The sequence below is a fragment of the Capricornis sumatraensis genome, chromosome 3, assembly GCF_032405125.1.
Source record: "Capricornis sumatraensis isolate serow.1 chromosome 3, serow.2, whole genome shotgun sequence".
Classification (NCBI taxonomy): Eukaryota; Metazoa; Chordata; class Mammalia; order Artiodactyla; family Bovidae; genus Capricornis; species Capricornis sumatraensis.
In genome coordinates, this window is record NC_091071.1 from 7,571,938 (window position 1) to 7,598,679 (window position 26,742).

At 46.4% G+C, this 26,742-nt stretch overlaps 1 protein-coding gene across 1 annotated transcript; it reads left to right on the forward strand.

The window, feature by feature from the left end:
• Positions 1-394: 394 nt before the first annotated feature.
• Positions 395-26,415, forward strand: PRKRIP1 (PRKR interacting protein 1). The gene is made up of 6 exons (XM_068968325.1): positions 395-585; positions 1,169-1,247; positions 2,038-2,138; positions 7,262-7,347; positions 8,069-8,136; positions 23,280-26,415. The coding sequence occupies exons 1-6, from the start codon at positions 460-462 to the stop codon at positions 23,375-23,377; spliced, it is 558 nt and encodes a 185-aa protein (XP_068824426.1). The 5' UTR covers positions 395-459; the 3' UTR covers positions 23,378-26,415.
• The last annotated feature ends 327 nt before the right edge of the window (positions 26,416-26,742 follow it).

A 26,742-nucleotide genomic window follows, 5' to 3' on the forward strand; every position in this document is an offset into this window, starting at 1 on the left:
GAGATACGGCCCCAGTCCTCCGGGAGCACACATTGACGTCAGTTTTGTCTTAAACAGATCATCAGAAACGGCAGAGGGAGTGGACCAGACCTAAGGAACAAAGGCCCGGGGGCGGGGGTTGGGGGTGCCGAGAGAGTTAGCAGGGTGGCGGGCGAAGCCACAACTCGCGCCGGGACTGCAGAGTTCGGCGGGGGCCAGACCCTCGAGCACACAGGGCCACCTCTCCCCCAGGAACGTGGGCGTTCGCTGCGCTGATCTGCTCAGAAACAGGGAAAAGAAATCAAGCCGCTTTAATCAAAATAACCCACCCGGGCCTCGAGCTCATGAATATTCAGCAGCCTGCTTCCGGCGGGCTACTCCGCTCCGGCCGCGCCCACCTAGGAGACTGCGCTTGCGTCACTGGCGCGCGACTCTGTCGTCACGCACGCGCGCCGCCGCCCGTCAGGGAAGGCAGCTGTCATGGCGAGCTCGGCCGCGTCCTCCGTGAGACCCCCGAGGCCCAAGAAGGAGCCGCAGGCGCTCATCATCCCCAAGAATGCCGCGGAGGAGCAGAAGCTCAAGTTGGAACGGCTCATGAAGAACCCGGTGAGACGAGGCGCGGGCTGACGGCCCTCCCGAGTCCCAAACCCCTTCCCTTCCGGCGTCTCCGGGCGCTCGCGGGCCCTCTTCTCCCGTCTCTGAACGCGGGAACTCAGGAGCCAAAGTCCGGGGTCAGACCTTGGGAAGGAATAGGCTAGCCGGAGACAGTGAGCTTTCTGCTGCGGACTGGCTTCCTGTGCTTGAAGACTCTTTAACTTCGTGTAAAAGGAAGCCTTAGACAGGAAAGATGGAGTCCTTGGATTAGCACAATAATTCATTCTAAAGAACATTAAGTGTTAGGCATTGGCCGAGCGACCTGGGGGTTGGAGGTCTCCAGCGATAGATAATGATTGACGTTCTGAGTTCTACCCTGGAAAGTTGAGTTTAGCCCTAACAAGGCTGTGGGCTGTGATAGGACCCGAATATACAGGATGAAGTAAAGCCAGATGGGAGAAAATAAACTCAGCTTTGGGCCCAAGAAACAAAGCAGCCTTACTTCACTATTCAGTTAAAGGATTTTGGTTGTAAAAGACGTCACTTTGTCAACCGGTTTATACATAACAAATATTTTCATGTTTAAATGTTGCAGGACAAAGCAGTTCCAATTCCAGAAAAAATGAGTGAATGGGCACCTCGACCTCCCCCAGAATTTGTCCGAGATGTAATGGGTAATGTCTTTGTGTGTGTATGTGTGTGTAAATACAGTTTTTAAAGTGTAAGTATAAAACCTCTAGTTTTTGTTAATTATATCCCCTTGGGGGTGGGGAGTTCCAATATTTTACTGTTTCAATGAAGGGATATTATTGGCTTTGGTTTGGCATTAGAGAATCTTCTTCTTTGCTTTTTAATGATATCTTGTTTTTTTTTAAGTGGAATAGTTTTTATTTTGTTGGATTGTAAATTAACACAGTTCTAAAGAAGAGTAAAGAACAGGTGTAAAAAAATTAGAACCACCTGTAGTTCCATGGTTCTACTTGTAACATTTTGATACAGCCTTGGAAACCTCTTTATAGTCAAAACCACTGGTGCTTCAGAAAAAATGTTTTCACAAAAATGTGGTTGTTCTGCACATACTGTTTGAAACTTACTTTTTATAGATCATGGCATCTTTTCAACTCAATAGAATCCTAGCATATCATGTGAAATCCTCTGCTCGGGGAGGGGAAAGGTCACAGACTCTCTTTTAGGTTTCTGCTCTCTGAATCTTAATCTGCTGTTCTGTTAATACTGTTTGAGAGTGGAATTCTTAGGGACTTCACATTCAGCATTCATGCAACAAGTATTTAATGATACCTACAGTATGCCAGCTACTGTGCTAGGTTCTGGGATACAGTGGGGAATACGGCAGGCTTGATCCCTTCCATCACTTCTGGTATCTGTCTTTGGTCTGCTTTGATTAAGGGTAGCCTGTGTTGGTAACTGGATCTCATCAAGAGCTCTGGACTGTCCTGGCTCTAGGTTCAAGCGCTGGGGCTGGCAGCGGAGAATTCCATGTGTACAGGCATCTGCGCCGGAGAGAGTACCAGCGCCAGGACTACATGGATGCCATGGCTGAAAAGGTTAGTGAGCCAGGAGGCTGCCTGAAGCCTGGGGTTTAGGCCATGTGCACTGAAACCTGAGGAAAATAAGCCATTGGAGAAGAGTAGATACACCCGGGTGTGGCTTGAGTGAGGGCTGCCTTCTGAAGTCAGCACGAGAAACAGATGTCAAGTAGAGTCCACCCAGCACAGCAGGGTGCTCACACTAGGAAGTGAGTGAGGGGAGGGCGTCTGCCAGGTGGTAGAGAGCCCAGCGGGGTCCCCTATCCCCGCCAGGCCATTTGCCATGGAATAGGAGGCAGGCTCTCACATCACTGGAGTTATTATTTCTCTATAATTTTCTCTCCTTTTGGCAGAATGCCTGTAATTCCAGTTAGCTGTGTGTCTGGTGTGAGTACTGTGCTTTCGAGTGTTTTTGCCTCTTTGAGTTTTCCTTCATGACTCATAATAATTGATTAAGAATTGAGAATATCTGTGAGTTTCTGGTGGTCTAGTGGTTAGGATTCAGCACTTTCACTGCTGTGGCCTGGGTTCAATACCTGATCTCAACTAAGAATCCCACAAGCCTCCAAGGCGGGACGTGGCAAAAAATAAATAAAATTTTTAAGTAAAGAATTGAGAATTGTTTTAGAAATTGTACTGTAAGAACTCTTAAATTTTCCATTGCTTGATGGCAAAGGACAGAAACCTCTCTCCTATTGCTCTTAAGAAATATTCTCTTGGACATTTCACTTGTTTTCTTTTTGGAATTGGGTTTTGGAGTTATTTTATCCACACCAGAAATCTTGCTTGATTTTTATACTAGATTTAAATTGAGTCTGCAGCTTAACTTGAATGAGAATGGATGTCAGAGTGTTTAGTCATCTTCTCTAGAAACGTTGTCTTTCTTGTTTGTATCTTTTTGTATCTCTCGGTGACCATCTATGGAGATTTCACATGTCTCACTACATTTGTTCAAAGATTTTTTTTTTTAAGTATTTTGACTGTAGTGATCCTTTACATATTTATTGGCCTGGCCAGAATCGAGTTTGAAAAAGTACCTTTATGATTTTCGAGCAGAATGGGATAATTGCCGTGGTGGTTTTCACCTGGTATCTGTGTGTCCTCCAGCCCTTAACTCGGCCCCCAGCTGTTGGTGGTTCTCCAGCTACTGCTCATCTCCAGTAATTAGTTTCAGGTGACTTGTGACACAGCTTTGCCAGGTCACTGATGGCTTTGCACTGTCAAGAATAGCAAAACTCTGTGTATAGACACTTAGTTCAGTCGGTCAGTCGTATCTGACTCTTTGTGACCCCATGGACTGCAGCACGCCAGGCTTCCCTGTCCATCACCAACTCCTAGAGCTTGCTCAAACTCATGTCCATTGAGTCAGTGATGCCATCCAACCATCTCATCCTTTGTCAGCCCCTTCTCCCACCTTCAACCTTTCCCAGCATCAGGGTCTTTTCTAGTGAGTCAGCTCTTCCCATCAGGTGGCCGAAGTATTGGAGTTTCAGCTTCAACATCAGTCCTTCCAATGAACACTCAGGACTGATCTCCTTTAGGATGGACTGGTTGGATCTCCTTGCAGTCCAAGGAACTCTCGAGAGTCTTCTCCAACACCACAGTTCAAAAGCATCAATTCTTTGGCACTCAGCTTTCTTTATAGTCCAACTCTCACATCCATATGTGACTACTTGAAAAACCATAGCCTTGACTAGATGAACCTTTGCTGGCAAAGTAATGTCTCTGCTTTTTAATATTCTGTCTAGGTTGGTCATAACTTTTCCTTCTAAGGAGTAAGCATCTTTTAATTTCATGGCTGCAGTCACCATCTGCAGTGATTTTGAAGCCCAAAAAAATAAAGTCAGCTACTGTTTCCCCATCTATTTGCCATGAAGTGATGGGACCAGATGCCATGATCTTAGTTTTCTGAATATTGAGCTTTAAGCCAACTTTTTCACTCTCCTCTTTCACTTTCATCAAGAGGCTTCTTAGTTCTTCATTTTCTGCCATAAGGGTGGTGTCATCAGCATATCTGAGGTTATTGATATTTCTGCCGGCAATCTTGATTCTAGCTTGTGCTTCATCCAGCCTACCATTTCTCATGATGTACAGCATATAAGTTACATAAGCAGGGTGACAATATACAGCCTTGATGTACTCCTTTTTCTATTTGGAACCAGTCTGTTGTTCCATGTCCAATTCTAACTGTTGCTTCCTGACCTGCATACAGATTTCTCAGGAGGCAGGTCAGGTGATCTGGTGTTCCCACCTCTTTCAGAATTTTCCACAGTTTATTGTGATCCACACAGTCAAAAGCTTTGGCATAGTCAATAAAGCAGAAGTAAATGTTTTTCTGGAACTCTCTGCTTTTTCAGTGATCTAGCAGATGTTGGCAATTTGATCTCTGGTTCCTCTGCCTTTTCTAAAACCAGCTTGAAGATTTGGAAGTTCACAGTTCATGTATTGCTGCAGCCTAGCTTGGAGAATTTTGAGCATTACTAGCGTGTGAGATGAGTGTAATTGTGCGGTAGTTTGAGCATTCTTTGGCATTGCCTTTCTTTCGGATTGGAATGAAAACTGACCTTTTCCAGTCCTATGTCCACTGCTGAGTTTTCCAAATTTGCTGGTGTATTGAGTGCAGCACTTTCACAGCATCATCTTTTAGGATTTGAAACATAGCTCAACTGGAATTCCATCACCTCCATTAGCTTTGTTCGTAGTGATGTTTCCTAAGGCCCACTTGACTTCACATTTCAGGATATCTGGCTCTGGGTGAGGATCACACCATCGTGATTATCTGGGTCGTGAAGATCTTTTTTGTACAGTTCTTCTGTGTATTCTTGCCACCTCTTCTTAATATCTTGACACTAACGAGCACTTTTTTTTAAACTACTTTAGAGGGCAGGAGATAGAGCACAGTTGTCTCAAGTGCCATCAGTTAGTCGAAGTTTTATGTATTGATTAACAACTCAGAGAAAATACAGAAAAATGTTTCACAAACCTTGAATCCACATAGTTGCAAACTTATTTTCACATGGTAAAGGACAGGCTCTGAGATTAGAAGGAAAGAGAGATGCAAGAGAATCCTTACCTTCCACAGTGACTGATAAGAGTGTCCCCGCTATGGACAGAGCACATCTGACTCCTCCTGGAGCCCTCACCAGGGCCAGCAGCCAGCGGGGGCTCTGTCTTGGTCCCTTGGAAAGTGCAGCTGCTTCAGACATTCACAGCTCAGCTTCTAAACAGACCAAGTGCTTTTAGCTTGAAGGCATTGCTTTCTAGTTGAACTCTAATTGAAGTTCTGGGAATTCTCTGGCAGTCCAGTGAGTCAATTTTAATAGACTTGAACTTTCACTGCCAAGGGCCACGGGTTAAGTCCCTGGTTGGGGCACTAAGATCACACAAGCTGCATAGCATGGACAAAAAAAGACGCTGATTCCTTTCTTGTAAGGAGACGTTTCTTTTTTATTTCATAATTCTGCTCTGGAAGAGAGTTTCTGCGTCAGTCTCAGCAGAACCACCCAGCCCTGGCAGTGCAGACCAGCAGAGGTGATGAAGCCACCTCTTCCGCTGCTGGCTCCCTTTTTGAACACCCCCCCACCCCTGACCTTTATGGCTATAACTACCAGAAGTAGAGGTGACACTGTTTTATCTGAAGATACTTTTATAGTGTTTGCCTTTAGGTTATTGCAGTTCATTGTTCTTCCTAAAGGCTCGGAAAAGGAAGAATTATTATTCCCCCATTTTATAGACGTGGAAACTGAGGCTTAGAAACAGGTATAGCTGCTAGGAAGAAATAATAGAAGGGGTGTATGTGTGTATGTATATATATATGTACTCACATATACATATGTAGCACATGTATGTATAAGTAATGGCAGTACATGTTATGCTGCCTTAGAATCTGTCCGTCAATAACTGTAAGTAGTCAGGACTTAAAAGTTCCATGGCCCCAGCCCTCTGGCCACTCCAGCTGGTGACCTGTGGTCACTGTCTCTGAAGAAAAAACACACTCTAGTGTGCCTCCTTACTCTGAGTACTCTTAGTACATTTCTGACACTTCTTGTCACTGAATCTATGGGAATTTTCCCCACACCAAGCAGTTCTGTGGCACCAGGCGCGTGTCCTACAGTTTCACTCAATTCGCACACTACCCATGTGGAGATAACTTCAGGTCTCAAAAGCTAAGGACTCAGTCCTACAAGATTGTCTCCCACCCCCAGCTTCAAAGGCCTGCTGCACGTCTCCATTGTCATCTGTGCTGACCGACTGGCTGTAAGTCCCCCTCCTCAAGGCGCCATTAATTTGCTTAGAGAGGCTGATGGAACTCAGTACAGTATCTCACCACTAGTTTCCAGTGTATTATGAAAGACTGGAACTCAGGGAGAGCCAGACGGAAGAAGGTGCAGGGAGAAGGAACAGGAACTCTGCTCCTCCATACCCTCACCAGCCCAGGAGCTCTCCGCACGCACCCTTTGGGATTGGGGGCTTCACTGTGTGGACGTGGTTAAATCATTTGGCCATTGGTGATTAGTTCAAGCTTCAGCCCCTCTCCGCTCCCTGAAGGTCAAGGAGGCGGGGCAGAAAGTTCCCGTGGCAACCAGCCCTGTTCTTAGGGGCTTTTCCAGAGTCACTCATACACTCCTATAGTTGAAAGGGGCTGGTTATAAATAACAAAAAATACCCATTTCGTCTTTATTTCTGGAGCTTTATATCTGGAGTTAAGGAAGAAACTGGCAACAAAACTAAATATTATCGTAAAAGATCCCCCTGTGGCTCTTAAATAGGAAATTTATAAGAGTTTTAGGAGCTATGTGTCAAAAAAGTAGACAAAAATCAAATACATATTTATTTTAAACCACGGTGTAACATTTTCCAAGGCCCTAGTGAGAAAGAGCCGGTAGTGCCGCCTCTGCCTTCCAGATGCACAGTGTGTCTCTCACCTTCTGTGTCTCAGTTCACTTGAGCATGAATGGATTCTTAATGACCTGAGTCGCTTCAGCGTCAGAGACCTATATGTTGACTTCCTGCCCCGCCTGTTGGGCAACTTCTTAAAGTGGCCCCAGAGATCTGGCTGTGTCTATAGCTCCCCCAGTGGTGTGACTTGTAGAGTTTTCATGTCATGCCAGAGTTTGTCTAAGTGATGTGGCTTTTTGCAGCAAAAATTGGATGCAGAGTTTCAGAAGAGACTGGAAAGGAATAAAATTGCTGCAGAGGAGCAGACTGCAAAGCGTCGGAAAAAGCGGTGAGAGCTTTGTGGCATCCCATAGCTAGCGAGACTTGGGGCAGGAAATGTAAAAATAGATGGTTGGCGAACAAATCCTTCTTGTGGTCAAAAGTTCACCTGCATGGCCTGTTGAGGTCTTGGGTGTTAAAACCTACAGTGGCGCACCCCAGTAGAGAAATGACTTTTCTTCCTGGGGAGAGATCAGTTCATTTACTGCCCCCCACCCCCAGCTTGCTACAGATTTTCCAAGGCTTGGGGGTCAGCACTTCAGTGATGGTGTGGATTTCTGTGTCCTCTATGTCTGTATTTTAATGAAAGGTTTAGTAAGTTGCTATGAGCAAACGTCACAGTTAGCCTCTCCCTGAAAGGAGGGCCTATAACCTCCCTAAGTGACTATATACAGGCTGCATGTGGGTCTGTATTTTAATAAATGCTCCCTCAACTGTTAGGTGAGCAGGATTCTAAAAGTAGTCCTTAAATATCTTGGAATGAAAAAGTATCGCTAGTATCAATATCTCTGGATTGCTTTAATCACCTCAGGACTGCAAAGAATTTGATCTTGATTCATGAAGGATGCAGGTTGATGATGCTGGAGTAGCAGAGTCATTCGGAAGTACGTTCATTTTGTTGTAACATTTGTGTAGTGTCTAAATCGCTGAAGGTTCTGTAAGTAGATGTTTAGTTTCTAAAATATAAAATGGGTAATTAAAGAATTAGTGTATTTATTTTACATTTGTAGCCAGAAGTTAAAAGAGAAGAAATTACTGGCAAAGAAGATGAAACTTGAACAGAAGAAGCAACGTGAAGGTGAGTAGTGCCCACTTTCCTTTTGTGACCCTTCTCAGGGCTGGTCACAGTGGTTGACCTGTCAAGAATGAGGTTTTAGAGTTTGGAGCTGGTTGGCTGGCCTCTGAAGAGATGAGGGCTTGTTTCTGTTAGTTTCGACTCATTTAATTTTCAAGTGTCAGAAAGGCAAGCTGGTTTAAGCCAAAAAGAAAAGATCCTGGCTCGTGTTTAGTCCAGCACAGACCTCCTTTCAGGCCTGGCTTGTAAAGGAGCGCTGATGTTATTGGCATTGACTGTCTTTCTGTCCCCTGGCTCCCTGTCCTCAGGGGGGCTCATTTCCTCCTGATGGTTCTAAAGTAGCTGCAGCTGCTCCAGGCTGCACCCTGGCTCATTCTTGTCCAGTAGGAAAGACTGAGGGAGTGTCTCCAGCAAAAGTGTTTTTGTGTCTCTGGCTCTTATTGAGTCATTTAGCAAGTCAGTTAAGAATGCTTTTGGCTACAAGAAATAGAAAACTCAACTAGCAGTAGTTAAGCAAAGAGGAGTTATTTTTTTCTCACATAGCAAGAAATCTGGTAGTAGTATGGTTGAGCAGGTCAGTACTATCAAGCTCAGCATCCCTGCCGTTCTTTTGACCTTGATCCTGGGGTCATGAGGTGGCTGCTGCAGTTCCTGGCATCATACTTAGGTTTAAAGCAGAAAGAAGAGGGAAAAGAAGTGGCACTTGTCTGGTTTTGTTTTTTTAACTGGAGAGCATATAATCCCCCAGAAGTGCCCATCAGGCATTACTTTATATCTCATTGGTCAGTACCAGGTCACTTGATGTCATCAGGCTAGATGAACAGAAAACAGAACTGTCACAACTATCCTTAACCTACCATGATCCATCACTGGATGGATGGTACATTGCCACCCTAGACAGAATTGAGGTTTTGTTACAAGGAGTAGTAGGGGCGAGGAATGTCTCAGTATTCCACAGGCCTCCCTACTTCTGAACCCACCACAAGGCCAGCGGTGCCAGTCACTCCTTTGGGAGCCCCTGGGCTAAGAATCAGAGAGAGGTCCCAGATGGGAAGGATCAAGGAGGCTAAGAGACCCAAAAAATGACAACTGATCACCACTTTACTGAATTGGGGGCTATACTATGATTGACTAGACACATTTCCTGATTGGACAGTTGTGATTTTTGTTAAGATAAAATCAGACCTGCGTTGACATATTGAAATATGAGCAGCCCCTTCTAGGGCTAGTTTTCTTATGGGTTGTAAATGTACTATAATGGGCTTCCCTGGTGGCTCAGTTCATTAAGAATCCGCCTGCAATGCAGGAGACCCAGGTTCAGTCCCTAGGTGGGGAAGATCCCCTGGAGAAGGAAATGCCAACCCACTCCAGTATTCTTGCCTGGAAAATCCCATGGACAGAGGAGCCTGGTGGGGTACAGTCCATGAGGTCACAGAGTCAGACAAGTTAGTGACTAAATCACCACCATGTGACACGCTATATATGACATGATTTTAGCCTGCTGCCCACCATTTCTGAGAAGTTATTTTACAGTGCCAAAAATGTGATGGCTTGGACCTTATCCCTCAAGTAAACTGCCTCATCATGTCCCCTGTCCTTCCCCAGCCCCTACACACAGAGGAATGTGGGCATACTTGGTCCAAGGCCAGGAGGGTTGGGCACAGGTGTCCGTCTCATGTTCTGTTGAAGAAGGTACTATGGCTTGGACCCCAGTATATTGAGACATGAAAAGATCTCCTTGGCTCTGGGTAATCTGACCTTCCCTCCCCAGGACTTGCTGTTTTTGCTGCTTGTTGTCTTTTCTGCTGTTTATGTGTTCAGTGAACTTCCTGAACTAACTAAGCAAGCTTATATTCTTTGTTGTATGTGGCAGCTGAAGTCTTTGCTTGGTTAGCTTAGTGGTCAGCTGAAGATTAGAGATTTCCTGAAATGCTTTGAACCTGATACTTGCCAAGGGCCTATTCTGTGTGTGTTGGAGCATGTCCTCAGCATTCTGGCAGGCAGTTTACAGCTTTGCCTTAGCCTTCACCTTGCACAGAGCCTCAAGGTTAGCCAGAGGTGAGATTAGGGCCATCGCTTGTCTGTCTTAGACTTGTGCACAGCTGTGTACACGCATATAGCCTTCTGCTGCTAAGTCAGTTCAGTTGTGTCCGACTCTGTGCAACCCCATAGATGGCAGCCCACCAGGCTGAATTCTTGCCTGAATTCTCCAGGCAAGAACATCGGAGTGGGTTGCCATTTCCTTCTCCAGTGCATGAAAGTGAAAAGTGAAAGTGAAGTCTCTCAGTCATGTGGGACTCTTAGCCTTCTAGATTACCAGCTTTTCCTCTTTTACTTTTGGTCAGTTTCTTGTTTGTTTCAACTGTTACCACTGCCTCAGCCAGCTATGATGTTAAACAGTTGCCACTGATGGTTTCTGACAAATAACCTTTCGGAAAGGCTGTTCTCACTGAGTCAGATTGAATGAAGACAAGCCTTGGGAGTGGAAGTTTCCAGGGAGCTGCCAGACAGGTCAAATACGGACAGTGCTCTGGGTATGGGACTTTGGAGGAACTCCCACCAGGGGCTACTCGTGGCTTTTCACAGCTACTGTGATTAGGAGGCTGTTGATTGAGAGGCTTCCTTGCATCTGGGGAGGAGGAGTAGGAAAGAGGACAAGTTAAAACAACCACAAAACTTGCTGTTCTTACCAAAATTTAACTATTTTTTAAATCAAACCATCCAGGGAACATTTCTAGAGTTCTGAAAAAGTTGATTCTGACGATTGTTGTCAGTGTTCTCAACAACACTGCTACTTTTATGGAGGAGCAGATTTTAAGAGGTCCCTTACCATCTGTGTAAATTTTAACCTACCTGTATTTGAAATATGTTTCCTTTAGATATCAGATATGTGGGTCATGTTTTTAATCCATTTTGACAGTCTCTGTATTTTTTGATAATGTTTGGATTTTAGGGCTGCCACTTTGTTTAAATTCTCTTTTTTTGTTTGTTTCTGTTTCTCCTTTCCTGCCATCTTTTGGATTTATTTGAACATTATACTATCCATTGTGTGTTTAACTATTTCCCTTTTACAGCCTTTTAGTTTTTCCTCTAGAGCTTACTCTGTTCATTCTGCTTTCACAATCTGCTTAGAATCAGCATTTCACCACTTTAAGGAGAATGTACATAGATCTCTTTAATCCCTATCTTACAGTTGTCTTAGGCATTATATCTCCATACACTGAAAACCCCTTCAGATAACATTACTATTTTTTTTAAGTTGACATATAGTTGACTTACAATATTATTTCAGTTTTAGTCGTACAACATAGTGACTTGATATTATCCTAGATTTTGCACCATAGTTATTATAATATCTTTGGTTATATTTCCTATGCCATACATTCCATCACTGTGACTTATTTATTATGTAACTGATCTTTTGTACCTCTTGGTATCCCTTCACCTGTTTTGCCCTTTCTTCCATCCTCCTCCTCTCTGGCACCCACTAGTTTTTTTCTGTATCAGTGGAGTCTGTTTCTGGTTTAAGCAAATTTAGATCCCACATATAAGTGAAAACATGCAGTATTTGTCTTTCTTCATCTGACTTATTTCACTTAGCATAATACCCTCTAGGTTCTTCCATGTTCTTGCAAATGCCAGGATTTCATTCCTTTTTTTATGGCTGAGTAATATTCCTGTTTGTGTGTGGACACCTGTCAGTGGACAGGTGTACCAGTCTGCATTCTCTATTCATCTGTCAGTGAACACCTAGGTTGCTTGTATGTGTGTGCACGCGAGCATGTGCAGACATTTTCTTTCTTCATTCATCTGTCAGTGGACACCCAGGTTGCTTCCATATCTTGGCTTTGTAAATAATGCTACATTGAACGTTGGGATGCATATATCATTTTGAACTAGTGTTTTCATTTTCTTCAGATAAATACCCAGAAGTGAAGTTGCTGGATCATGTTCTGTTTTTATGAAGCAGAGCTATTTTTATTACTATCTTTTATTTTCAATCATCAAATATATTTCAGACTCAGGAGGAGAATAGTCTTGAATTGTGACCAGATAGTTGCCATTTCTGTTGCTTTTTCTTCGTTCCTCACGTTCCAGACTTCTTTCTGTCAGTCTTTCTGTCCTCTTTCCCTTCTGTCAGAAGAACTCCTTGTAAGCCATTCATTGAGAATAGGTCTGCTGGCTATGAATTATCTTAGCTGTTCTTCATAGGTGTCTATCTTTTTTTCACCCTTGTTCCCATGGGGGCATTCTCCCTGGATAAGAATATTGGGTTGGCAGGTGTTTATTTCAGTACTTTCGAAATGCTGCTCCATTTCCTCTGGCCTCCATTTCTAATTTTTTTTTTTAAAGCAATTATTCAGATTGTTTTCCTATCATTGTTTTTTCCTGGCTGCTTTCAATATCTTTAGGTGTCAGGAATTTGATTACGATGTGTTTGACATGTATTTCCTTGGATTTGTCCAGGAGTTGCGTTTAGAGTTCACTGAGCTATGTGAGTCATTGGTAAGCACGTGTCTTCGTCAAATTTGGGATTTTTTCCAACCTTTTTTTTTTTTTTTGCTTTGTTCATATTGGATAGTTCCTGTTGATCTGACCTTGAGCTGCCTCTTCCCTGTGTGTCATTTCCAATCCACTATTGAGTCAATCCAGTGAATTACGTTTTTCAGAAAAGTTTTTATTTCCATTCGATTCTTTATACTTTTTCTTTGCTGCAATTTTCTGTCTTTCCATTTGTTTCAAGATTCTTCACTCTTCTTGGAAAAATATTTCAATGGGTACTTTGAAGTGTTTGGTAGTTCCAGCATCTGGGTTATCTTGACATTAGCATTTGTTGATTGTCTTCCCCCGTTCAAGTTGAGATTTCCCTGACTCTTCACATACCGAGTAATTTTCTGTGGATCCTCGACATTTTGAATCTTATGAGACTCTGATCTTGCTGATGTTTGTTTTAGCAGACAGTCATCCTGGTTGTGTTCAGGACACAGATTCTGATCGGCCTCCTGTGGATTGTGGCTCCCGGAACCAGGGTTTTTAAAGCTTTAGCTGTGCTCTCCAGATGTGTCCTGCGGGTGCCACCCAGTGGCCAGTCAGGGTTGAGTTGAGTTCGGTTCTCAAAGTGCTCGGCAGGATGATTAGGGCCAGATCCATGCATGTGCTGTCAGGGCGACCCCAGGAGTTCATAAACGACTTTATGATGTCTCTTCTAATCTCTCCGTGACCTCCCTGGTAGTTCCTGGTTCCCTGGAGCTCCCCTTTTCAGATCTCCAGCCAGAAAGTCGGGGCTCTAGTTACCTACTCTGCCACACGCTTCGTATAGTTGCCCTGCATCCAGGGCTGTGGTGGGAGGACGAGGAAGAAAAGTAACAGTTTGCCTGGCCGTCTCAGGACTGCGGCTCCTCTGATCAGAGAGAAAGGCCCCCCTCCTTCCAGTTTTTGTGCAGCAAGTCCCCATTGCCACCACAGTCACTGTGGCCCTCCTGATGCTGGCAGAGTGAGAAAAGACAGAAGCGTTTCCCCTCCCTCTGAACATTGGGAACCCAGCTTCTTACTCCTTGAGCTGGAACTCGAAGGCTTCTCTCCAAAATCTCTGTGCCCAGTCTCCGCTTCTGTGTATTGAGTCGCCCCGAGTCCAGGCCGAGGGATACTGGAGAGAAGAAAGGAAAAAACAGGAAATGCAGTTTTGTTCCAGTGGCACTTTGTATTCCGGTCTCTTCTCCCATGCTGCTTATCTTTCAGAGTCCATGCATTCTGTCCTGGTGCTATAAGCAGTGTTCAGTGGAGAAACAGTCAAATGGGCTTGCTCTGCATTACCTGGAACCCACCCTCCATTTGTTTTGGGAGTGTGGTTTTCTTCTTTTTTGGTTGTGCTGGGTCTTCGTTGCTGTGTGTGAGCTTTCTCCAGTTGCGGTGCACAGGCTTCTCACCGTGGTGGCTTCTCTTACGGTGGGCGGGCTCAGTAGCTGCGGCTGCAGGCTCCGGAACACAGGCTCAGGAGTTGTGGTGTGTGAGCTTAGTTGCTCTGCAGCTTGTGTTGTCTTCCTGGCCCAGGGATCTAACCAGTGTCCCCTGCAGGCAGGGCGGACTCCTAAACCACCAGGGAAGCCCTATTTGGGTTTTTGAATCCACTTACAGGACTTTCACATTTAGCTCTTGCACATTTCAGCTTGGTGTTACTGGCTCTGTTGGTTCAGGTCTCCACAGTCCTTTTGAATTCTGATTCTGGGATTCAGCACGTTACCATGTCTTTCTGGTGTTGTGATGGGCACATGCCCCCTTTCTGTCATTGGTAAAAATGCTGAGCCAGCCAGACTGGGCCAGGGAGCTCCATCTAGGCTGGCATGGACCTGTTCATTGAAACCCTGGGTGGAGTTATTCTCCAGCCAAGAATCAGCCAGATTCCCTCTTCTTTAATCTGACCCAGAGAGGTGAGATAGGAAACTGAGAGGTCACTCGAGGTCATGGAGTAAGCATGGAATCCATAGGGTCTTAGCTCAGCGCTCTCTCTGGCTCACCTTGACCTCAAGCATCTCTTTGAGCAGATTTTTTTCCCCCCTTAAAATGTAAAATGATAAGCTCTTCCTAGATCTGAAATTCTGCAACTTGGTATCTTTGCCGCATGCCTTGCTGTAATGAAGATACCATCTTTGGGGTGTGGTGGGGAGGAGGAGTTCCCTCCCCTGTAAATCCAAGAACCCTTTCGGAACAAGAAACTGAGGTTACTTTGCTCTGAGTTTGTATTTATTGAACCTGTGATGGGTCTGCGGAATCAGAGTAACTTTTTAGTAATCAGTTACAGAATTGGAGAGAGGTGGCAGTATCCCAGAGCCGAGATTTCTTAACCTCCTTTCTCGCCACCCTCTCACCACGCAGTTTCCGGTCCCTTTTCTTTCATTTGCCCGAGGCTAAGAGTCTCAGCGAGGATAGATTGCACCCAGGGTGTCTGCCCTGATTAAAATGGCCCTGGGTCTCCTCCTGTCCTGAGCTCCCGTTCTGTCAGAAGGATAAATGTCTTCACCCACGTCTCATTGTAGTAGTGCAGTGTTTTTTCAGACTGAGGACTGTGATCCTTTACTTACTGGGGCATGAAGTTAGCTTAGAAGTTACAGATTTTTATTTTTTTCAAACATGCATAAGACAGACTAGAAAACGTCAGAAAGCCTCATACCCTGGAGTAACTAGTGAAATTTTCTTTCGGTTTCCAGGTAGGCTGTGGGCCTCAGTCAGGCTTGAAACTCACTGTTACAGTACGTGAGCCCCACTCTTCCTGTGCAGTTCGCACCTGTACATATTTTTGAAACGATGAGTAGTAATGCACGGCTGTATATGCTTCTCACCGAACGAGCAGGGCGGAGTGTTCTGGGGATAACTTCCTAAAGGCGGTTGTGTGCCTTTTCCGCACCTCTCAGTTCCTTGCTTGTTTTTCATTTTGTGAGCGGGAAAGGAGGATTTCTAGGTGGTTGGAATTAATAAATCTAATGTGGTGATACTCAGTTCCGCCACAAGGTGGCTTCAGTGCGCCTCTGGGTTCTTGACGGACTTGGAGCTAAAGCGCTTGAGCTTCTTGGCTCCTCTCCAATCAGTGGTGACGGGCAGCTGGCTAGGAGTTCCGGTCCTGTTGCTGGGAAGGAAATATCCCAGCTTGTTGTCTGTGCCGGTCCAGCAGTTCAGTGAAGTGAGACTTGTCAGAATGATACCACAGGGTGGCGTTAAGCCAGTCTGGATTATTAAAGCCTTGAATCCTCAAACAGTATATTCTAACACCACTGTTAATCGTGACCCTGGCTCACCTACCAGAGAAACCTTAAGGTGATATATTACTAAGTACATCCAGGGCGGTTTCTCCAGGATTGGGGTCGGGGAGAAGCAGGTGAGGGAGATAAAGTGGTATAGACTTTCACTTACAAAATAAATGAGTCACAGCTGTGAAATGTGTAGTGTGGGGAGTATCATCAGTAACGTTAATATCTTTGTATGGTGTCAGCTGGACTTAGCGTGGTGATCGTTTTGAAACATACAGAAATAGTGAGTCACTATGTTGTATACCAGGAACTAATACAGTACTGATACTTCCAAACATTCCTAGGAAAAGAGATCCGATTTGGGGCTGCAGAGGTCAGGAGAAGGGGGAATTAGATGAAGGCAGTCAAAAGGAACAAACTTCTGGTTACACAGTAAATGAGTACTGAGGATGTAATAGACAACATGATAGAGAGAATGCTACTGTACATTATGAATGAAAGTTAACAGACTTCTCTGAAAAAGGAAAAAAAATTTTTTTTCTATTTCTTTTACATTATTGAGAGACGGATGTTCACCGAACCTGTCGTGATTATTTCAAAACTGGGGTGGGAGGAGCAGTTTATCAGCCTTAGCACTGTGGACACTTTGGGCCAGATGGCTCTTTGTTGTGAGGAACGATATCCTGTTCACTGTAGGATATTTAAGAGCATCCTGGCTTCCGCCCCCTAGATGCCAGCAGCACCCACCCTCCCTTTCGTCACTGACAGAAATGTCTCCAGACCTTTGCTGAGTGTTTTCCTCATGGGGGAGAGGGACAGAAGCATCTACAGTTAATACAACTCCTATTTCAGCTGGTATCTGGTGTTGGGAAGACACTCAGTTTGTTTTGGATCGAACTGTTTGAGTGCCACGTACTCTCTATATTGGGAAACCATGCATATCCTTTGTGTCTTCTGAGAGTAAACGTAATACAGGATCATTTTAGAAATGTTTAGAATACGCAGGAAAGAAAAAAAGTTAAAAATAAAAAATTATCCGTAATTCTTACTTTAAAAAATCACTTTAACATTCTCATGATGCTTATTTCAATTTTAACATTTATCATATAAACTTATTTACATAATTATCATATTTATACTTGTCCTTTTATCACATAACATTGTATCACAAATATTTTCCCATGTTCTTATAATTCCATTGTGCAGGGAAGGATTTTTTTTTTCCAGTCTGTTCATTCATCTGTTGTCTTGGGTTTTTGTTTTGTTTTGTTTTTATTAAAGTTAACGTCAGCTTCAATAACACTCAGTGGCATTTTACCTAGTATTCTTACAGTCTTGTGAATAAAATCTCAGATACCTAGATTTTAAAATTGTCTGTAAACAGTAGTGTAAGAGTAGTGGGAAAAGGTCAAGTATCATCACCCTAATCACCTTTCTTTCTGTCCATCTTCTTCTCTTTTAAATGTTTGTTTATTTGACTTGTTGGGTCTTAGTTGCAACATGCGGGATCCTTTATGGCAGCGCAGGTTCAGCAGTTGCGCTGCTGGTGCTTAGTTGCCCTGAGGTGTGTGGGATCTTCGTTCCCTAATGAAGGATGAGACCCGTGTCCCCCACATGGCAAGGCAGATTCCCAGCCACTGGACCACCAGGGATGTCCCTGTCCATTCTGTTCTAATCTCACCATGTGAACATATCATCTGTATGTAGTTATAATTGTAGTGTATGAATGTGTTTCCGCTTGCTTACTTTTATTTAACATTATAAGCACTTCTGGTCCTTCACAACTTTTTCAGTGACTGATCATATCCAGCAATTGACATGCCGTGATATACCTAACACTTTCCCTTTGTTAGACTTTAGACTGATTCCAGTTTTTCTCTTCTTTAGAAGATATTTTAGTGAATTTATGAACCTGTCTCCCTTCCCCCTTTCTGGGTAAAATTCCAGCAGTGGCAATTATTAGATCACAGAATATAAAGAGAGTTTTTGGCTCTTGAAATGTATTGCCAGTTTCTTTCCAAAGAAGTAGTACCAGTTTCTACAGCCATCAGCAATGTGCAATGGTGTGCATTTTACCATATTAAAAAAAAAAAACGTACAAAAATATAAATCCAGTTCTGGCAGGACGGTGGTAGCAACCTCCATGCTCTCCCCACCCACCCTGAACAGCCGCCAAAGTGCTCTCCAGAACAGGCTGGATTGCCATTTGTTCCCCTACAGTTCCCTGATGGCTCAGACAGTAGGGAGTCCGCCTGCAGTGCCGGAGACCCGGGTTCAGTCCCTGGGCTGGGAAGATTCCCTGGAGAAGGAAATGGCAACCCACTGCCGTACTCTTGCCTGGAAAATCCCACGGTGGAGGAGCCTGGCAGGCCCCAGTCCATGGGGTCACAAAGAGTCAGACAGGACTGAGCGGCCTCACTCTTACTTGTAACAGTCCTTAGCATTTATTGAACATTTACTATGTAGCCCCAGTTCTAAGTGCTCTGAGGTATGAACAAAATCCTCACAGCAGCCCTACAGCTATCCCCATTTTACAGTTGAGGGGCCTGAGGGACCAGGCAGTAATGGGCGCCCACAGAGCGCACAGCTGATCCCACACAGTGTCTCCCCACTGGCCTTGCGCTGACCCCCGAGGTGACTGCTTGAACGCTAGCCAGCAGCCCTACATGCCCACCCTTGCCCGTCTCCCCGCCCTTGTTCTCTGACCTTGGCTCCCTTCCACGTGTCTTCTGCTCACCGAGCTTCTGTCACCGTCCTCCCACCTCTGCTCCTGCACAGGCCTCTGTGTTCTCTTTCTCGTGCTCCCAACTCCCCGTCTGCCCAGAAAGCTTCTGCTCATCTTGCACCTTCCTCCCCTTGTAAGACCTTCCCCACTGTCCCTCCCCACCCCAGCCTCCCACTTTGCTCCCACAGGGTTTGGTTACAGAATCTGCTAAATCACATAATGTGTTTATTCAGTCGCAGTCTCGGTTCCCTGAGGGTAGGCAGTGTCTTTTAAAAATAATAATAATAATCTTGGTTTTAGAATGATTTTAGATTTACAGAAACACTCCAAACGTAGTATAGTACCAAGAATTCCCATGTGCCCGGTTTCCCCTGTTGTTAAGATCTTAAGTTAACGTGGCTCATCCATCACAGCTCATGAACCGGTCTTGATGCGCGTAGCAGCTGAAGCCCATACTCTGTTGCCTTACTTTTTACCTAGTGCCTTTTTCTTGTTCCAGAATCCCATGCAGGGTGTCACATTACATTTAATCATCACGTAGCCTTCGGCTCCTGTGCGATGACAGTTCCCCAGACTTTGTTTTGATGACCTTGAGAGTTTCAAGGGTCGGGTGTTCCATAGAATGTCCCTCAGTTGGGATTTGCCTGGCGTTTTTCTCATGAGTTAGTTATTTGGAGGAAGAAGACCACAGAGATAAGGGTCCATTCTCACGTCAGGGCTGGATGCTTATCAGGAGGACTTGTCACCATTGATGCTGCCCCTGATGCCCTCCTCAGGCAGAGCTCCTCAGGGTCCTCTACTGGATGGCAACTCTTTGCTTCCCCTTCCCACGCTGCACCCTTTGGAAGGAAGTCACCCTGCGCGACCTGCACGTAAGGGGTGGGGGTTCCGCAGCCCCTCCATAAGGGCGGAGGCGCTGCATCAGCTGTTTGAAACTCTTCTGCATGGATTTGTCTGGTCCTCATTTTCTTTATAACTGTGGACTCTCAGATGCTTATTTTCTACTCTTAAGTTTAATCCAATACTACTTTATTTTCTTGCTCTGATTGTTGCAGCTTTGGCCACTGGGGGCTCTTTTATATAGTTCCTGTCCCTCTCACAGACTCCCATCATTGGTGGAGTTTGGGAGCTTTGTTTTGTTTGCAACCAGCACTTCCTTACTTCCTGGTACTACAAGGTAGTCCGGACTTGTCTTACGTATTTTCAGCGCCTAACCTAGGATTCAGCTATGCCTCTGAATCCTGTTTCTTTTTATTGGAGAATGAAATAACTTTGTTGAAGAGCCAAACGACTGCGTTGGGTCTCAGTTGTCCTCAGATTCCTAAGTTTCTCATCTCGGAGAGAGACACTTCTAGGCTCCGACAGCCTGTCTCCTGCGCGCAGGAACCAGTTGTGTTTAGAGCTTGTCAGCCACAAGCAGTGCTTTGAGCTCTCCTCAGCCAGCCAGCATCTCGGGCATCCAGACACCACATTCCCCAGACACCCAGATTAATGAGTGTTTTACTGGGTTTTTTCCTCCAGCAGTTAACAAAAGTTTAACAAAAGTGTTCAGTAATAAAATGTACACAACCCAGTTTTTATCGTAAAATGCAGGGGAGGGGGCATGTGGACACCGTTGAGCCTCTGATGCGCGCAGCCATCGTTCGCACTGGTCCCGGCTGTGACGGGATGATGTCTCCTCGCGCTGCCACCACTCCGCTGTGGTTCTGTTGCCCACCAGCAGCCATCTCCACACACTCACCTATCACAAGATTCATAAAGGATCAGATCCCCACAGCCTTCCTTGGACATGTCTGCCACCATTTATTTTCAGCAGTAACTCCTTGTCCATTCATCTCTTCAACTCGGGAGGCTGAGCCTTGCTCATGCTATCTACTCGGTGAGCTCAAAGACGTCTCTAACTGTCCAGTCCCTTTAAGATCAGAATTCAAGATGAAAGTCTGTGCGCTTGTCCTGCCTGTTCAGACCTCTTTGGATGTGGTTGGTGGTTCTCAGGCTTGAGGCTGGCCTGTGATGACTAAGTTACAGAACAAAACAAATTATCAGCAGTTGCACCCTGGGAGCGCAGGTCCTAGAGCAGAGCTCCCCAGCCGGTGAATGGGGAATGGTGTACACGTGGCAGAGCCCCCGAGCGCCTTGCCTTCAGGGTGGAGACTGAGTGCGCACAACCTCAGACCAGTGCTCAGGGAGCGCTGCCCGAGGAGTCCCGGGAGCTCAGAGCTGCGCGTCTGGTCCCTCTCTAGTTTTTCACTTGGTCTCTGCATAGCATGTTTTTTCTCTCTTTCTCCCCTTCCCTGCCCCCACCTTCTTCTTCTTCTTTTTTTTTTTTTTTTTACAATTTTGGTAAAATACACATAACACAAGATTTACCATCAGTACAGTTCAGTGGTGCTAAATACATTCAGATTATTGTACAACCATTATCACCATCATCTACTCCCATAACTCTCTTCATTTTCCTGTGTCTTTGAAACAGCAGTTCCCCACTCGCCGCTCCTCCCAGCGCCTGGCAGCCACCCGTCTCCTTCTCCGTCTCCGAATCTGGGACTCTCAGGGCCTCCTGTAACAGAGCATAGAGCGTTCGTCATCCTGTGACTCCCGTTTGACTCAGCATAGTGTCCTCAGGGTTCACCCCCGGTGCAGCCCCCGTCAAGGCTTTTTTTCCTTTTTCAGGCCGAATCACCGCACTGTGTGACTAGGCCGCGTCCTCCATGCCCACTCAGCATGCTCGTCGTTGCTGCTTGCCCCTCATTTTTCTTTCTTTGTATGGAGCGTGATAGAGTCACAGTGTGTGTGAGTCGGGTATACAGCAGAGGTTCGGTTGCACATTTGTCCTTTTCCAGATTCTTTTCTCATCGAGGTTATGTGTTTATCTCGGCTGCCCCGATCTGCTGCTCTGTGTGGGCTTTCTCTAGCTGTGGAGAGGGGGACTCCCGTGGCGGTGGTTCTCGTGCTGTGGAGCGGCGGCTCTAGGTGCACGGGCTTCAGTTGTGCTCTGGGGCGTGTGGGATCCTCCCGGATCAGGGAGCAGACCTGTGTCCCCTGCACTGGCAGGCAGATTCTTATCCACTGCGCCATCAGGGAAGCCCTCTTACAGGTCATTGCAGAGTGCTGAGTAGAGTTCCCTGCGCGGTCCAGCAGGGCCTTGTTGACCGTCTGTTCTGTATGTAGCAGTGTGTGTATGCAATTGATCCCTCCCCGACAGAATCCCCACACCATACGTTTGTTTTCTGAGTCTGTTGCTGTTTAGTAAAAAGCTCATTTGTGTCATTTTTTGGTTCCACGTGTAAGTGATGCCATGGATGTTTGTCTTAGTTGACCATCTCAGTCCGTCCACGTTGCTGCAGAGGGCTGTATCTCGTTCTTTTCTATGACTGTCACCTCGAGTTTCTCTTGTCTCCATTTCCCTTTGCGTTTTTGCAGGCAAGGTAGGCAGAGGCTTGGAAGTCACATAGTCCAGTTTGGAATCCTAGGTCCTGATTTTATTGATTGGGAGACCTTGATTAGCAAATTACTTAACCTCTCTGAGCTTGATTCCTCGTGTGTAAAATGGACATGGAGGAGTGTTACTCATCTCATAGACCATTGTTAGAATTAAACAAGGGGGTATAGACGTGCAGAGGCTTCACACAGCGCCTGGCGTGTGACAGGTGTGCTGCAGATCTTAGCCACTAAAACATGCTCATCATTTGTACTTTCTCATTCTCGTTGGCATGAGGTTAAGGAGGAGGAAAATCCTAAGGAATTAAATCGTAGGGATGATTTCAACCCCTTGCTGTGAATACTCTTTAGTGTCCCAGCCAATGGTGTGAAAGTGGATAATAGACCATCCTGTGCCCTGGGCACCCCCAGGCCTTGAAGCTCTTTGGTCCTGTGATGAGGTGGCAGCAGTAGCCAAGCTCTGCGTGCCTGTGGGCGCTGGAATGAGTTCCTGCACTCCTGCAGGAGGCGCCCACCGTGCCCGCCTGGCGTCATCAGGGAGCTGGAGGGCAGCTGCGGGCTCCACGGGCTCTGGCTCCGCCTCGTCCCGGCTCTCGCCCCCTGCCCTGCTGCAAGAAGAGGGGGAGCGGGAGGAGTCGGGAACAAGTTGTCTTGGTGCTCTGCTCTCAGTCTGCTCGGCGGCACTGTGGGTACTGGCAGACACGCCAGGGAAGACAGTGGGATTCAGAGGCGCACATGGAGTGTCGGCGGGAGGCTTTCTGGGTCTGTGGGAAGAGCTGGGAGCTGACATGTTTGTTGTGGTCGGGGCCCTCTGCTGCGTGGTTTTTGAAAGTCCCTTTGCAGACGGGGCGAGAGCAGGGACGTGAGCAGGTGTAGTCAGCCTCGTTCAATGGCAAAGGGCGGCTGGGGGCGTTGCCTTGCCAAGACGATGGACTAGGGAGGGGACCACATATAAAAAAGCAGTGAGGCCCGATTTCTGGGGTGTCAGGATCTCGTGTGGGCTGGACCCTCTTAGAGGGATGACGTCCACCCCCCCCAGCAGTGGTAGGTCGGTTCTGGGACTGGCCATTTATTCCCGGGGTGGCCTTGGGGGCTGATGGGCGTGAGGACCTCTCTGGCTCCTCATTGTCCAGTCCAGGGACAGCTGGCGCCTGGGTTTTCTCTAGCAGTCCATTCTCAGGGAACCAGTTTTCCGAGTGGATGTGTGTATCGCTGATCCAAATGCCGTGTGATTGCAGGATCCAGTGAGACCCAGGAGCAGCCATCCAGTGGCTCCGAGGAGGCGTCTGGGACGGAGGACGAGGAGGACGCGCCCACCTTCGTCACGGGGCGATGACAGGGCTGGCCCCGCAGCTGTCTGAGCCTGGCCCGTCCTGGGCCCAGGGCTCTGAACGCCCTCCCCAAAGCCTCATGAGAGACGCGGTGGGAGCCCCGCTGCGGGCAGGACTCGGCTGGCAGGGAGAGGACTGGCCTCCAGGACGCTCGAGGGCGCTGCTGAGCGGGGTTCATTAATGTCCTCGTTGAAAGAGGGGAACCCGAGGCCTGCTCGAACATAAGTGGACAGTGACGAGCTTGGGGCTGGTTTCTGTGAAACGAATGTTTGTTTAGTAAAGAACAGAAAACCTCCAGGTTTTGCTCGGACCTGAGACATGCTGATTACAGAAGCTGCAGAGAGGCTGTGACACGACACGACAGGGAGGGGGCTGGTCCCAGACTCAGAGGAAGCGGCCTCAGCTCTGGAAGGAGCCCTCACTGCAGGGCCTGGGGCCTCCGTTTCCTTCAGCTGAGGGTGCAGACTGCGTCCCAGGACTCATCTCCCTCCGCGCATCAGTGCAGAGGGAGGCCTAGGACTGAACCCGGGGCGGAGCCGGCAGAGGGGACCTTGGCGTGTGGGGAGGACTGCAGAAAACCAACTGGCACAGAAAGTCAGCAGGAAGAGGAGCCAGCCTGGGCTGGGCCAGCGCAGGTGGCCTGCGGGGCCCGGATGGACCAGAGCAGGCAGCCTGCCGGCCCCTGCTGGGCCGCAGGTGACACTGGCCAAAAGCTACATTTTCTTCGAGGGGAAAGGGGATCTAAGCGGAAAACGGAAGGTGACTGAGGGCAGCCTCTCAGGCCAGCGGGAGAGACAGAGTTTCTAACTAGAGCCTTCCATCATGGTTTTTGGTATCCCCAAGTTTCTAGGTCTGCCTTGTGCCTTTTATAGAAAGTTTGATAGAATTAAGGAGATAGTGGTTTCCAGTGAAGGGAAACAAGAAACAGCTTAGGTTTCTTGATTTCCCTGGCTCCATCCTGAGCCATGTGATGTCTGTGATAACATCTGTCTTTCCACAGTTTGTCACAGGAATTTTCTTTCCCAGGAAGCTGAAATGGAAAGTCAGCCCTCATAAATCAGCACACAGCCTGTCCATTTTGAAAGTGGTGTTTCTCTTCCATTAGGGGCTGACCGGTTAGTTCTGTGTCCTCCTATCTTTGAACTGTTGGTTTCCTTTGTCCCCTCAAAGTGTGTGTGTCAGCTCGTGCTTCAAGCCTGGAGCCCTGGGATTGAGTTCTGGCCCTCCCTCTGATGGGACAGAGAACTCCGGGCAAGTCCCTGCCCAGTGCGCCCAGCCAGGAGCTCGGAGCTTCCGCGGCAGATGTGTGCTGGGCAGGTGGGCAGATGACAAGACTGGGTGCTTGTTTTTACCTTCACTGGATGTCGGAAGACACTGCTCAAGGAGATGTCCTCCAGCAGTTCCTGGTGACGCGCAGTGGGCTTTTAGTGCCTTAGGTTGAATGACTCGCAGGCTTTCTGTAAGCAACCGGATACTTGGATCCACTCTCCCAGTCCACTCGGCAGAACCAGGCGAGTGACACCGCACTTGGTGTTATCACAGCCCAGTTCACTGCAGGGCAGCAAGCAAGGAGAACAGGCCAGCTGGTGCTCAAAAGCCCAAAAGACTACGAGGGAGGGGGGGCACAGGGTGTGTGATCAGCTCATGTACGGTTCTGATTGGTTGATGGTGAGTAACTGGGTGATGTTTGGGGACTCTTAGCTTTCTGGTTCCTGCCCGACTGGGGTCTACGTTGCTGGTGGTCAGCGGCCAGGTAACTTCTTTCACCTGGTAGGAAATCTTAATACCTGCAAAACAACTCAAGGGTGTGGTTCAAGATACTACTTATAGCCCTTGAGGAGGAACTAGAGAGCCTTGACTTTGTGTGTGGCTGAATTATTTTGTCTTTCTTGACTGCTTTCCTGTGTTTCTTCATTTTCTCATTTGTAATTTGTGCAGGAATGTGGGAGAAAGGCATTGACTTTCATTTTCAAATTCTTTTCATTTTTAAAAGAATTCTCAAGTTGCTTGGTGCCAGTCCTTTGTATTATGAAAACATTACCTCTCTGATGGCTTTGTCACAGCACCTGGACAAACGCTTGAAAATCAGACACAGTTCAATGAGGATAGAGATCCAAACACACCTGCCATATACCCAGTCTGTTATAGATGGCAACCAGGAAAATCAGTTTTGGAGTGAGTCATTTTTATATAAATTCTGTAACCAAGGAGTCTTTTGAATTAACTATTTATTTGGGTTTCAGCTTCTCCAGGGCTATTTTTAAAAAATATATGTGTATATATAACAGGAGCTGTTGGCCACTGCACGTCATTTTTGTGGTTAAAATGTAAAGCAGTTTTATCATCTGGTACTTTTCTGCCCAAAGAATCTAGCGCCTTCTGCTGGGAAGCTACAGCCTGAGCTGTCTCGCTGATTACTGCAGGAAGTCCCCTACATGCAAACCTGCAAGTTTCGAACTTGGAAAGATGTAAATATGTTCCATCCAGCTCAGGTGTGAGTGAAGCTGCACCTGCCCTCCATCTCCCGTTGCTGACGGTCCTTCAGCTCTACTGTCTCCCTCCTCCAGTCGGTAACTCTTCTTAGCTGCTCACTCAGTGCCAGCTGTTGTATGACTGTACTTTTCAAGGTACTGTACTGCAAGATTAAAAATGGTTTTTCTGTTTCTGTATTGTGGCAAGAGCAGGAACCTAGCACGGTACTGTAAAGCGGCTGTGTCGGTTAGGCACCTAGACTAACTTTGTTGGACTTAAGAACTCATTTATATGTAGGGGACTCCCTGTATTCCTAAACAGACACACTTCATGGCAGCTGAGTGTGTCCTTGAGTCTGATACAGTTCAGAAAGTTCAGGTTCTCAGTAACGCAGGAACGTGTCTGATCCCATGTCCATAATAGGCACCCAGGTCCATACTGAATGCCTGAACTACAGTTACGTCATTTTGATTTTGTAAATACATTCTTTAAAGTAGATGTATACAGTGTATGTTTGAACTATAACAGCCTGTATATGCCACAATAACTTCTCTATACCTTGGTATGTGAAAGTTGCCATTATTTTCCTCCTTGTTTGCAAATCTTTCAGGAGAAAGCATTGATGATTCAAAATACTTGTCCCTCAATGCTAGGCCTCCTTTTATATATATATTTACATGTAAATATATAAAAATATTAAATCTATTATGAGAAAAACAGTGAACAAGCTCACAGGTATGCTAATTTTATAGGCTATACATTATCATTTATACCAAATTGTCACACAAACACTGTTCATATGCTTTTAGAGTTAAAAGCAAGTGGTGATAAATGTCACGAGTACTCAACCTGACAAGAGAATTTTCTGTCTTGAACATTGGAGTCAGAAGTATGATTA

What these genes read in the sequence shown, in the direction of transcription:
- PRKRIP1 (XM_068968325.1), top strand. Translation starts at nt 460, where the DNA reads ATGGCGAGCTCGGCCGCGTCCTCCGTGAGACCCCCGAGGCCCAAGAAG. An exon ending in GCAAAGCGTCGGAAAAAGCG is followed by an intron (nt 7,348 to 8,068) that starts GTGAGAGCTTTG and finishes TTACATTTGTAG; the next exon opens with CCAGAAGTTAAAAGAGAAGA. An exon ending in ACAGAAGAAGCAACGTGAAG is followed by an intron (nt 8,137 to 23,279) that starts GTGAGTAGTGCC and finishes GTGTGATTGCAG; the next exon opens with GATCCAGTGAGACCCAGGAG.